The 14,510-nt window shown below is 31.3% G+C and overlaps 1 protein-coding gene across 1 annotated transcript; it reads right to left on the reverse strand.

The window, feature by feature from the left end:
* Window positions 1-3,115: 3,115 nt before the first annotated feature.
* Window positions 3,116-10,932, reverse strand: LOC134700888 (uncharacterized). Its single transcript, XM_063562040.1, has 3 exons — window positions 9,730-10,932; window positions 4,604-9,453; window positions 3,116-3,993 (listed from the first exon to the last, which is right to left on the reverse strand). The coding sequence occupies exons 1-2, from the start codon at window positions 10,930-10,932 to the stop codon at window positions 5,605-5,607; spliced, it is 5,052 nt and encodes a 1,683-aa protein (XP_063418110.1). The 3' UTR covers window positions 3,116-3,993; window positions 4,604-5,604.
* Between the last annotated feature and the right edge of the window lie 3,578 nt (window positions 10,933-14,510).

Raw genomic sequence — 14,510 nt, forward strand, 5'->3', positions numbered from 1 at the left:
TTCGATTTTCATTCGATTTACACATTGTGCGGACAAAAGTATGGCCGTTGAAATGTGTTTGATCATATTTTCGGTAATGGTAAGGTAGGGTGGCTAGCTGAAGTCCACTTGAAAAAAAAAGTGGCCTCCAATGTGGTTTTATGAAAAACAATTACCCGCAAATTTATGGTAGTTTGCAAAAAAATAATATTTTTTTTGTTATAATGTGATATGTAATATGTTGGCAAATAATGAAAGCTCGTATCTTAATTAATAGACATCGAAATAAAGAGAAATGGTATGATAACTAATACAAATCTCCCAGAGACAAACTTACATTGATAAAGGCAACTAGTATGATGGTCTGGATTAAGGGTTCTTAATTTCTGTATTCTTTGATATTTTAGGCCATTTTTCTCTATTCTCTATACTTTTTGACAATTGTTCTCTTCTCTTTTTATTTTAACACCATTATTCTAGCTTTTTTTATTTATTTCTTGGTCCATTGTCTCTATTATTTATATTTTTTGTCAACTATTCTCAATTACATAATTCCCCATCAACGCCCTCTAGTTCAGGTCACCATATATATATAGCCTTCACAAACAAGCAAAACAAAAACCCTATAGGCTCCGAATTCCCAAATAATTGAATGCTTGTCCAGGTTTGAAATTTGTTTTTTAATCAATCTATCAAGAAAAACACATTATCGACCTCGATGTTCACGGTACTGAAAATACTGGCAGATGGACGTTGGTTATCAATTCTAATAATCTTAGATCGACCTTTCTAAACTTAAAAGTAAAGTTCACGCTCCCGATTCCAGATTGTTAAAGACATTTGATCTGACAACCGCTGTGCATGTATACTTTAACGACCAGGCTAGTTTTCTCGTCAGTTTTAAAAAGTAATTACCTCCCTTATAAGTGTCATGTTGTAACAAATCTATTTATTTGTACCATCTTTATGTATCGTAATATTATATTGTACAATTTAAATTTGTGATTCGTTTAATATTCAAAAAATGATCATTTATTATTTATCAAAGGTATAAACAAGGTAATTTGAAAGTCTTTGATTACTTTATCACCGTATTTCAATTCAGAAGTCATGCGGTTTATTGCCTCTACATTATGTACACATGAACTAGAGTGTTGTCATTGCCCTTCATTGGGAGAACATCATGCTCTTTCAGCCGGGAAGCCAGTGACGCAGGAGAGTTCCTCTAGACGTTTTTGATCACGTGATTTAGACGTAAACAAAATGACGTTTTTGATCTGCAAAATCGGGAATGAATTTTCCGTTTTTTCTCTTCATGTGTTGATTCTATGTTGGTATTGAAGCTTCACAATGTTTAATATGAACAATGTTTATCTCCGTTTTAAGCGATTCCGCTCAGAATTCACAATGTGACGTAAAAATGATGTCCTGACAAAATTTGAATCAGTATTTTCCGGCGTTGACACCCTAGAAAATAGTTATTTATTCCCTTAAATCGTGATATGCTGGTCGTATTTCATTTATTTTCAGTAGAAAAATTATTACAGATTGTGTTTATGTTAATAAAAGACGGATATTTGTTCAGGGATGAAAATGTGTCAGTTATCAGTGCCAGTCCTAGAGTCAGAATTTGACTCGAAGCGGTAGAAATCCAGGTCTTCGTAACACCTCTGGATTTTCCCTAATACTCGTGAGAAAAATACGTTTCCTTAATGATGCCCGAAATGAAAAAAATATTATTCCTTTCTTAAATTTCTTTCAATATAATAACCTTCTATGGCGTTTTGTTACATATTTGGCACTGCACAGTTACTCAAAATTAAATTGGGACAACTGTTGGTATTTAATTTTCCTTTTAAAGCAAGACATTTTGACACAACCAGTTTTAAAAAGTTATAAGAATATTATAATTTTTATTAATTCCATATTTTTAGTACAAATACACACATGGTGTTTTTTTTTTATTGTTTATTTGTTCTTATATCAAATTCACAATCAGTATCAACTATGCCCAGGCTGAGAATTTGAACACTTGCATATTGATTTCCCAACTCTCTGATATTCAAGTTGTGTTTGTTTGTGTTCTGTCATGTTGTACATATTATGTGTGTGTGTGAGAGGGGGTGGTGCTGTGAAATTAATCTGTCATTTGAATATGTTTTTTTTTTCTATGCTTGCATGTACAGCAATATTTGGTTAGTAAATATAAATAATATTATGAAGATCTAGGAAATATCTTCTCAGGAACAACCTTTTTATTGAGGTTCTTTTTAATGTAGAAAAATTCCAGCAGCTCACATTCTTTTCTGTGTCTCAGCCAAAATCAACCATTTAGTAGTCTTAAGAGCAGACAATAGTAGGCAGAACCTTTAGAGCTACCATGTAAATATTTACTCATAAATCATGTCAGATTTTACATACAACATTGACATTAATTATCTTGAATGTCATATAACATACTAGTTAACCAAACAGAAGCCAGTGAGTCTCTTTTGAAATCCAGTTTTGTACTGTCTAGTTATAGGCATCAATTGAATAATGTCTTGTATTATGATAAGATTTGCAAGACTTTGGTCTGGTGTAGCTAATCATATGGTAGGGGTTTTGCTTATTGTTGAAGGCAGTTCAGTGGCCTTCCTTTTTTTACTGCTCATCCTTTGGTCTCTGGTGGAATTTTTGTTCAATGGCAATCATACCACATTCACCTTCATCTATAAAATTGATGGAAATGGTAAAAAGTTCTTCTTATGATAGACCAAATATTTGTTTCTTCACAATTCCTTTTATTTCACCAAAAAAGACTGAATTACCAGAAATGTTTCTTTTATAGAACAAAAGAAATTCTAGAAGACACAAACTATGGTTTATGATTAAAATATATCAAATACAGCAATAGTTCACATCCATTAATGAACAGGTTACAATTGATTTTTCCAATCTTAAAATAAAGAAGCAGAAAAAAGCAGCCAATACTTTTTAAACCAATTTCAAAGTCTTAATATCTACCAGGTAGCTGAGATTAACTTCAATTGTCATATAAAGTTGGTGTGTACTCATTTTCTAATCACTGCTGGATATTTATTAAATATACATGTATGTATTGATGCATACACAAAAGAAAACAAGAATGAGAATATCTGATGAACAATTTATTGAACTACAAGAACATTGTAAATTGAAACACATGGTACTATACACATCTTATACAACTTGCCACATTTTCAGAAGATCACCTAAAAAGCGCCAAATATCTGTTGGACCAAATAAGAGGTTTATTATTTTTCGAATAAAACACAAAAAAAGGTATGTTGTCCTGTTTCAGCAAATTCTTTTTGAAAAGAAAATTGATGATCTGCCAGATCTGGTCACAAATGTATACATGTATGATGTATGAAAAGAAGATTATTACATCAATAAATAATGAACTGGTAATATTCACAAAAAAAGACTGAATGACCAGCATTCACAGTAGGTACTAAAGGTGCAATACCAACTTTCCCAAGACGATACAAAATGACCAGCATTCACACATAGAGGTACTAAAGGTGCAATACCAACTTTCCCAAGACGATACAGAATGACAAGCATTCACAAATAAGACAACACAAAATATTACCTGAATCATTAAAACATGAAATAATAATGACATGTAATAAGCACATCTTTCTAAGTAAACACATGTTTGTGCTAACTATACTAAACATTCAATCTTTAAAAACTTCTATCCTTTAAACTTTTCAAAGAATATCTTGTAATGTACTAAACTTTTTCACAATTATTTTTTGAGCACATTTGGACCTCTTCAGATTTTTATTAATTTAATTTTGTCTCTCAGAGATGATTATCCAAGAATTTAAAATTATTTTTTTTAAAGTGGCAAATTACAAAAACATATAGAGAAAAATACTATGCAAGATATCATATATCTTATTTTTGATTAAAATGTTCATTCACTATCCATGGAAAATCCTTCAAAGACAGCAAACCAATATCTCTATATTCCAATTCACTTACCTAAAATAAAAAGAAAAAAACACATGTTATAACTTTTTGCAAGGCAAGCATCAATATGCCCCTCTTATTATCATAGCATGCAGACAAATATAATAAACTGCTTAGCTTTCATAACTTTTTCATTTTAAATCAAACAACTCCATCAGTTTTTTTGCTCAAAATTAGCTTCATAAAAGTAAAAGTTACACAAGTTGTAAAACCTAGTAACTAATATACATATTTATATACGAACAATGATATTCAATTGCAAGAAATAACAATTCAATCCTTTTAAAATTATATATTTACAAGGCCTTATTTTGTTAACAAGTTAGAAAACTCAGATCTTTAGTCCATTCAATTCATATAATAAGTAAATGTGTATTTCTAATCAATATTGTTAATACTAAAAGTTGCTAGTCAAATTATTTGTGAAATTGCATTAATCTTTGTACTGATTAACATGATTAAGTCCACATTCAAATATATTTGAATGTTATATGTTGCTATTAATAGGCAACTGATAATTCACATTGTTGATATACTTTGCCGTGAAAATTAGCGATAACATATTTTACTGTATTTTCAAACTCCTGTATCTGCCCTTTCCATTTTTATATAATATACATACCTTTATTATCTGTACATCCAACATAAAATTTTCTCAAACCAGTATTTACAGATCTGAAACTTGTACAAAGCATAAAGCAAATTAGTGAAGATAATTGTTCTTGATCATTTGTGGTACAAACATAATAACAGAAAAATATCTATGATAATAGATGATGCTATCTGAAAAAAAAGGCATAAAAACATGTACATTACAGATCTAGCATTATACATAAGTATTTGCTAATCTCCTTTGGTGTCTAGTTAAAATAAACATCAAGAACAGCCATTCATTAGTCCTATTAAAAGAAATATAGTGATTATAATTAATGCAGTTCTTTCCAATAGCTCAAATTTTAAGAGTTATCTCTCTTTGATAAGATTTCAATATATCAAGCCCCAATATACCTGAAATGCACAAAAAGATGAGGTTCAAAATTAGAATTAACAATAACAAATTTGAACAGTGGAACTTGCAAATTTAGCGATAGGAATTTGAAAACAAAACAATTGTTAAACAAGACCAATACGACTAATGAATATTAATAAAATCAAAAAAATATCAGTGAATATTATCAATTTACATGAAAGTTATATACAAAAATATAAAAAAAAACATAACACTTTAATCCTAAACATTATATACACAAAGTTTTATCAAATTATTTCATACAAATGCAGTTAGATAACTGACTCAAATAATATTGACAAGCAAGATTTCAAGACTTGCAAATTTTTTATCAAATTTAGGTTCAAGGCTTCTCTAATGAAACATTCTTTCAAAATAGAAGTGTCATTTTCAGTAAAAGCATTGGTTAGATATAGATTATTTTGACAGAAACCCACCAATGCAAATTTCCAGAACATCAAAAACTAAATATGCAGAACATTAAAAGAATACCTATTACAATATTTCAAGCTTGATTCCACTTTTCATCTGAAAGCACTGTGTCTGTGATAAACTGAACAGATTTGCCATGAAAAACATTCATCTAAGTATTTTTGTCTGAAAAGGAATAAAAATTAAATCTCTTCAGTACTGAAAAGCCAATAATCATCTGTTTGATCAAGTTCCTCTACTAATCCATCTAATTCAGGTTGTTCAACCTCAACTGGATCTTCAAACTCTTCTGTGTCATCTAAAATGACATCATCATCAAGGTCAATAGACATATCTAGTACTTGATCTCCACTACCTGGAACATTAAAACAGTTTACACATTTACAACCTGGACCACAAAAACCATCACAGTTTTCATTTTGTGCCTTTCTACATTTACACCTATTTGTTTTGCATCCAGTCTTACATCCACACCCTTTAGTATACCATTCTACAGTTTTCTCGACTTTCTGAAAATTTAAAACAGTGTCCCAAACAATTTCTAATCTATTATCAGTGATTTGCCATCCACATTTTGACAAATCAGGTAGTGCATGGGTATTGCTGGTGCTCTGACTCCAATAATCAAACACCCAGCAACACCGCATCCAGTGTAGTTTGAGGGCTTCATGGTTTGGCATCATTTCCACTTCAGTGACCACTCTTTCCCACAGCTTTTCTCTGATAGCTGAAATAAAAGATAAATGTTTTTCATGTAAGTCCCCCTCTGAAATAGAATCAAATAATGATTTAGGGGTAGAATAAGGCTGAAATGCAGCACGATGTTTACTAAAATAAACAGAACATATCAACCTGTAAAATGAATAAAGGCCATTATTACCCTGAACATCTGAAAAGCTTCCATTTCCCACAATGAAAGAGGCATGCTTTCTAAATACATCAAAAAATGTCTTTTTACCACAACCTCTGAAATATGACACAAAATCACATCCACTATAGATAAAAAGTAACTGCATACATATCAAAACACTGTCAATTCCCTGTAAAAGCGAATCATTTAAAGTAATACACTTTACCAGTTTGTCCATGGAAAGAAATGAATTGTTGTATGGTGAATCTCTCAACTGCACATATACAGTTTTATTCAAAGCAGGTACAAGTGGCAAACCTATAAAAAATACATCAGTATCAGGGCTGTAGATTATGACTTGATCTGCTGTTGTTACTGATGCATGTAACCATACTCTAGTGTCTGCCTCTTCATGATTGCCAGATGCCAAGTCATAATCTACCACCTGACCCTTTAATATGGAAATTGCTCTGTCTTTTCTGTCATCGTCGAATCCTCCAGCTGTAACAAAACAACATTGGTTAGTAGAGAAATAAGTCAATGAAAGAGATAAAAAATATTCAGACAAAAAGTTAACCAAAAGTCGCTTTTGATGCCGAACTGCAATAAAATTTCTCCAGTTTGATAGCAATGGGGTGTCAGAGGAAATACATGTACGTACCACTGGTTCCTGTACAACTGTATTCCTTCGTGTTCTTTCAATGTCTTTTGGGCTCACACCATTCCTATTTGGATCATCAAACAGTAAATGAACCTCATTTGCTGTATATTGATTATAATACTTTATAATCCATCTATTAAAAAGAAAATCACCATAATCACCAAAGGTCTGGTGTGAGGCAAGTGGACTGGTATTAATAATAAACATACCATCAATAATGACAGTAGTTTTACTTGATACTGGAGCCTTAGGAACCTGTAATAAAAAAGCATCAGAATAAATATTTTTAAAGACATTAGCTGCAGTGGCTTTTTGACCCTTTTCTGGAATTCCTTCTGCATCGCACAAAGCACGAGGTAACTGTAAAAACTGGTCTAAATCTTTGACTGCATTACCACTATGCTTTGAAAAAGCAATTTTTTTTCTTAAACAAGAAATCACTGTATTTTGATCTTTAATTTCTTTCTTTTGCTTGTGAATAGTTATTTTAATAGGGGCAAAAGTTTTTAAATTTCTTCTTTTTCTTGAGGGAGGCTTTCCTGCTGTTTCATAAGTCCTAAATAAAAAGCATTTCAAATAGTTAGCCATGTCTTCCTCGCCATACTTTCTGTAATTTATCAAACTGTCAGTTTGTTCATGATCAGTTTCAGTTCTAGTAAAAATATGGTGTAAATGTTCATTACAGTTTATGTCAAACAGAGATGATGTTTCTAAATTGCACATGTATTCACAAACTGTTTTTTCTGCATTTTTAACATAAGACATTGTACCTTCTCTCTGATATAAACCTTCTTCTCTTTCAAGTTGTAATTCTGATTTAAGGTTGTGCAATGTCTTTGCTCGGTAAGGTAAATAAAAAGTGAGGTTAGCTAAAGAAGACTGGCTGAAAGAGTTAAGAGCATTTTTTGACTTTAAATTAATCTCCATTTCATGTGCTTCATCTAATGCTACAGAATACAAATGTTTACCTGAAATTGAAACTGAGAAGCAGCCAGCTGTAAAATGTTGAATAACAGGTTCTGGAAAGGTGTGGAGATCAGCAAGATGGTATGGTATTAGTCTCTGATAATTTTGCCTATCAAAAGCATGAAATAGACAAGTAATTTTTTTCAGCGAAACATTGCGCAAGTGCCAGTTTCTACTACGTATGGAGAAGAACAAACCAAGATAAGCCATAAAATCTAAATGTACAAAATTGTCCCAAAAGGCAAAAGTTTGGTTGACTGAGGAGTTCTCATGACGCCAAGTTTTATAGTCTTCTAATAATTCATCTGTAAATAAAGCAAAAATCTCCTTTTTTTTCTCACATACCTTCTCCCAGACATCAGGTTTACAAACCTCATCTTCTTCTTCATCTAATGACATATCTGAAATAATATTTAGTATTAAATCTGAAATTTGAATATCATAAGGTGATTCACATGATTTGTATTCAAAAAAGGATTTCACTTGATGTCTCATAACTGCTTCCCAAGCTTGTATAAAAAACCTATGAGTTACAGCAAACTTGCTACACTCAGTTAAAACTTTTAATGTAGCTCCATGATGATGTTTAGTAGCAAGTTGCTTTAATCCTGCATCAAAATAAATCTTTACAAATATGGGAAGGACATTTTTTAAAATATGCCAATCCCCAGGGTAGGCAAGTACCCAATCCATTTGTTCCCCATATTCAGATTTCAGTTTGATCAAATGATCGTAACTCTTTCCATCACCTACAACAATAACATAATTTGTTAACTGACCAACTTGAAATTTATCATATAAAATATTCAAAACCTTTAATACTGTATCTTTGCTATCTGCTGTTTCGTCCAATATGGCCACTGATGAAAAATCTGATTTTTCAGTGGATTCAACAGGAATAGAAAAAAAGGTTTTAATACCTGGTAAAACAATATTTTCTTTCTTAAAAAAGTTTTTAGAAAATCCATATTTAGTAATACTTCTATAAAATTCATCCCATGCTGAAATCTCTGCAGCTGTTTCTTCTAAATCTGATGGTGACATGTCAGAAAACTTGTTTTGCTTTTTAACAGGTGGTAGTCCAAATTTGTCTTCTGGATTGACAAGTTTCTGAATAATTCCTTTTTCCAGTTTACGGTCTCTGGAATTGGGAACTTCAGATATGTCATGTTCGATGTTGGTCTGATTAACATGATTAAGATTAGAAATCAGATTAGAGTCATCAAACATATTAATTTTTTGACTGGGCTTTGGAACCACAGTCTGTATTGTGGTTCCATGAAAGCCACTTCTATCTTTTCCAGCACATACTACAGAGTAAGCCTGGTTTTTATCAAGATTGTCAAATGAGGCTACAATAAAACTATCTGATAAAATATACCTCTGTTTTTGTTCCAACTCTCTACACCTGTTAGTGATGTACCTTCTAAGAGAGTCCTTAGAGATACCAGCCCCTAATCTAGCATTAATAGAAAGAAACGTACTTGATGAATTAGAAAATTTGTCAGCTATGTCTGTACATAACAAATGCAAAGGTTGCACACACTGAGAATTCTGTAAATGAAAAATACAACTCAAAATGTACAAACGTGGCATCATTCTGAAAATATTAAAAAGAGGTTCAGAATAATGCGAACTCCAAGTAAACTGTGACTTCTTCAGTACTTTCTCTTCATTATCTGTAGAACAAATTCGAAAAATAAAATTCCATAATATAGGGGGGATTTTCAAAATTTCATCTTTACAATTAAAATTGTCTATGTCAGGAAGTCCGTCCATCTTGATTTTATCTGAAACATATATTTTGACATAATTTTTTAAGATTTTTACAGCATCTTCTAGACTTTGCTCTTGTTTGTTTTTTCTTTTTTCCTCTGATACAGTAGAAGCCAATTTTTCTGCTTGGATAATGCTTTCTTTATTTAATCTTTTATTCTCTTCAATGCATTTACTATTTTCAACAACAAGTGTATGTAAACAAGCAAATATATCAGTACCATTCCTATATATCATCCTCCCTAAATTTTTCTTGTTTGGCACATAATATGCTAGGGCTCTGCCAAGGCACGACTTTAACATGGTAAATAACCACTGTGGACGATGAAAAACCTTCTGCTCAACACATAAGCCTAATTTGTTTGCATTTTTGTGTAAAATACATTTGTACTGCTCAAATAAATTTGGTAAAAGCAAGGCTTTTTCTTCTACAAAAGAATTTATTACAGATTCTAGGACAGACCTGAAAGAAAATATATCTATATTTTCTGATGTAACCTTTTCAGTGTCTATAATGGTAAAATTTTCCAAACAATTGAATAAGTATTCAGTGGTTTTGGACAACTGGTCCTCTGCAGCATCTGATCTAGAAAATGAATTAAAATTATTGTAACAATATGGACAACAAATTAAATTTTCCACATGCATATCAAAGTTAAAGTAACGAGTAAATAGCTCCCGTTTATCCTCACTGACAGTTTTAAATGAACCAGTATTTTTTCCAGAAAATTTATCACAGACTATACATTGTACAACAGTTAAGTTAATACATTTGTTTAATTTATTATAATGGGAATGACAAAGATGAGAAAAAAAGGTATCACTGGTACTGTATTCTGGAAACTGTGTATGGATAGAAACTGAAAAAGCTTTATCAAAAACTGGAACATTGATTTCAGTGTAATGATGAATATCTGAACTAGTACACTCTTCAGCATCTGCAAAATTGGACAAAAAACATTTATCAGTCTCAGTACATATTTTTTTAAATGGGGAAACCTCTGGTTCAGTGACAGTGTGGGAATCATTCTGTTGTCTGGAAAAAGCTTTTTTTAACTTGCCCTCACATTTTCTGCATATGCAGTCTAAATCAGAAAGTTTATAACTTAAAGAAACAAAATTGGTAAAATCTGGCAAGTCACTCGCTTTCTGAATTAAATGAATATATCTATTTGATACATGATCATTGTTACAATAGGCACATGGTCCTGGTCTTCTCTCTGGGTGCAATTTACTACAACTGCTACGACCAGACATGGTTATGGGTAAATGAAGAAAGTCATCAAAACATATATGCAACCAAAAAAAACAGATGAACAAATAAAAAGTATTCCTAAATGTAAATAGGATCATTAGTCAGCAGAACCTGTGCTACTCTAATATAGAAAGTCAAAAATACATCAGATAATCTGTACATCGTGCTTTCATGTGTAAGAAAGGAACAAATCACTTAATTGAAAAAATATTAGTGAGGAGCTGGTCTGAAATACTGAAAATTCACATTAACTTTTTATCAAGTTCGTCCCCTCACGGCCTCAGCCACGGGTTTGTGGGGTAACCTCGCTAATAAATGGGTAAGGGAATGTTTTTTGTTGTCTTAAAACATCTAAAAATAATAATATATTATATATTTATCTTAAGGTAAACTGTATCTGTAAGGAAACCTAAAAAAACCTGTTATAAATGGTTCAAAACGGGTGCAATAATGGAAAATATCTGTAATCTTGAAACTGCTTTCTGAAGGTGAAATTGCGGAAGCTGGGGATGAATGCTGGGTAGTTTTGAGGTTTCCCTGATGCATTTATATATAATTCATTTATTTTTAGCTTCTACCATTTGATTGGTTTAGGGGGATGCAAGTGTGCCAGTTAAATTTAGGTTGGGTTTTTACCCGCCATAAATTTAGACACAGAAGTCAAAGGAAAATTGACTCGAGAAAACGACTTGAATTTCAATGTTTTCCAAAACAAATAACATTTCAGCTGTGCAGTCTGGTTTCTGTGACATTTATCTTTAAAAAAACACGTACAAACAGGCACGATTACAAGGTAGTAACGTGTAATCATCGTATTACCGACTGTTGACGCTAGCGAGAGATTTGTTTTGTTTTCGAAACAGCGCCACCTATAAGATAATTGCCGATTATCTCCACTTTGCCCGCGAATTTTGACATCCAATGATCTGATTGATCGATTCGTTCCGTGGCTTCCCGGCTGCTTTAAAGGTAAGTTTCATGTTCAATTGGTTTTATTGAAGGGAAAAAACAAAATTTGAAAACACTTTCGTTATCCTTTTAGGTTTTAGAAAAAGAAAAAAAAGAAAAACGAAAACACTCGTTTTTCATTTTGGTTTTCGAGAAACCAAAAACGAACAATGAAAACATTCTCGTTTTTTATGTTATGTTTTTGATAATCGAATGTTGAAAACAAATGTTGAATGTTGAAAACGAATGTTGAATGTTGAAAACGAATGTTGAATGTTGAAAGGTGAAAATCGAATGTTGAAAACGAATATTGAATGTTTAAAATGGAATGTTGAAAGTTGAAAATTTAATGTTGAATGTTGAAAACGAATATTGAATGTTGAACTCGAGTGTTGAAAGTTGAGAATCGAATGTTGAAAACAAATGTTGAATGTTGAAAACGAATGTTGAATGTTGAAATCTAATGTTGAAAGTTGAAAATCGAATGTTGAAAACGAATGTTGAATATTGAAAACGTATGTTGAATGTCGAAAACGAATGTTGAAGTTTGATATCGAATGTTGAAAATTGAAAATCGAATGTTGAAAACGAATGTTGAATGTTGAAAACGAATGTTGAAGGTTGAAATCGAATGTTGAAAGTTGAAAATCGAATGTTGAAAACGAATGTTGAATTTTGAAAACGAATGTTGAATGTTGAAATCTAATGTTGAAAGTTGAAAATCGAATGTTGAAAACGAATGTTGAATGTTGAAAACGTATGTTGAATGTTGAAAACGAATGTTGAAGGTTGAAAACGAATGTTGAAAGTTGAAAATCGAATGTTGAAAACGAATGTTGAATGTTGAAAACGAATGTTGAATGTTGAAATCGAATGTTGAAGGTTGAAATCAAATGTTGAAAACGAATGTTGAATGTTGAAAACGAATGTTGAATGTTGAAAGTTGAAAATCGAATGTTGAAAACGAATGTTGAATGTTGAAAACGAATGTTGAATGTTGAAATCTAATGTTGAAAGTTGAAAATCGAATGTTGAAAACGAATGTTGAATGTTGAAATCGAATGTTGAAAGTTGAAAATCGAATGTTGAAAACGAATGTTGAATGTTGAAATCGAATGTTGAATGTTGAAATCGAATGTTGAATGTTGAAATCGAATGTTGAAAGTTGAAAATCAAATGTTGAAAACGAATGTTGAATGTTGAAAACGAATGTTGAATGTTGAAATCGAATGTTGAAAGTTGAAAATCAAATGTTGAAAACGAATGTTGAATGTTGAAAACGAATGTTGAATGTTGAAAATCGAATGTTGAAAGTTGAAAATCGAATGTTGAAAACAAATGTTGAATGTTGAAAACGAATGTTGAATGTTGAAATCGAATGTTGAAAGTTGAAAATCGAATGTTGAAAACGAATGTTGAATGTTGAAAACGAATGTTGAATGTTGAAATCGAATGTTGAATGTTGATATCGAATGTTGAAAGTTGAAAATCGAATGTTGAAAACGAATGTTAAATGTTGAAAACGAATGTTGAATGTTGAAATCGAATGTTGAAAGTTGAAAATCGAATGTTGAAAACGAATGTTGTGTTGAAATCGAATGTTGAAAAATGAAAATTGAATGTTGAAAACGAATGTTGAAAGTTGAAAATCGAATGTTGAAAACGAATGTTGAATGTTGAAAACGAATGTTGAATGTTGAAATCGAATGTTGAAAGTTGAAAATCGAATGTTGAAAGTTGAAAACGAATGTTGAATGTTGAAAACGAATGTTATATGTTGAAAATCGAATGTTGAAAGTTGAAAATCGAATGTTGAAAACGAATGTTGAATGTTGAAAACGAATGTTGAATGTTGAAATCGAATGTTGAAAGTTGAAAATTGAATGCTGAAAACGAATGTTGAATGTTGAAAACGAATGTTGAATGTTGAAAACGAATGTTGAATGTTGAAAACGAATGTTGAATGTTGAAATCGAATGTTGAATGTTGAAATCGAATGTTGAAAGTTGAAAATCGAATGTTGAAAACGAATGTTGAATGTTGAAATCGAACGTTGAATGTTGAAAATGGATATGAGAAAAAAAAAAAAAATGAAAGTTGAATGTTGAATATTGAAGTTGAATGTTGAATGTTCAATATTGAAATCGAATGTTGAATGTTGAAATCGAATGTTGAATGTTGAAAATGGATATGAGAAAAAAAAAAAAAAAAAAAAATTTGAATGTTGAATGTTGAATATTGAAAACGAATGTTGAATGTTGAAAATCGAATGTTGAAAGTTGAAAATGGAATGTTGAAAACGAATGTTGAATGTTGAAAACGAATGTTGAATGTGGAAATCGAATGTTGAAAGTTGAAAATCGAATGTTGAAAACGAATGTTCAATGTTGAAAACGAATGTTGAATGTGGAAATCGAATGTTGAAAGTTGAAAATCGAATGTTAAAAACGAATGTTGAATGTTGAAAACGAATGTTGAATGTTGAAATCGAATGTTGAAGGTTGAAATCGAATGTTGAAAGTTGAAAATCGAATGTTGAGAATGAATGTTGAACGTTGAAAACGAATGTTGAATGTTGAAATCGAATGTTGAAAGTTGAAAATCGAATGTTGAAAACGAATGTTGAATGTAG

Source organism: Mytilus trossulus, unplaced genomic scaffold, assembly GCF_036588685.1.
Source record: "Mytilus trossulus isolate FHL-02 unplaced genomic scaffold, PNRI_Mtr1.1.1.hap1 h1tg000187l__unscaffolded, whole genome shotgun sequence".
NCBI classification, from domain to species: Eukaryota; Metazoa; Mollusca; class Bivalvia; order Mytilida; family Mytilidae; genus Mytilus; species Mytilus trossulus.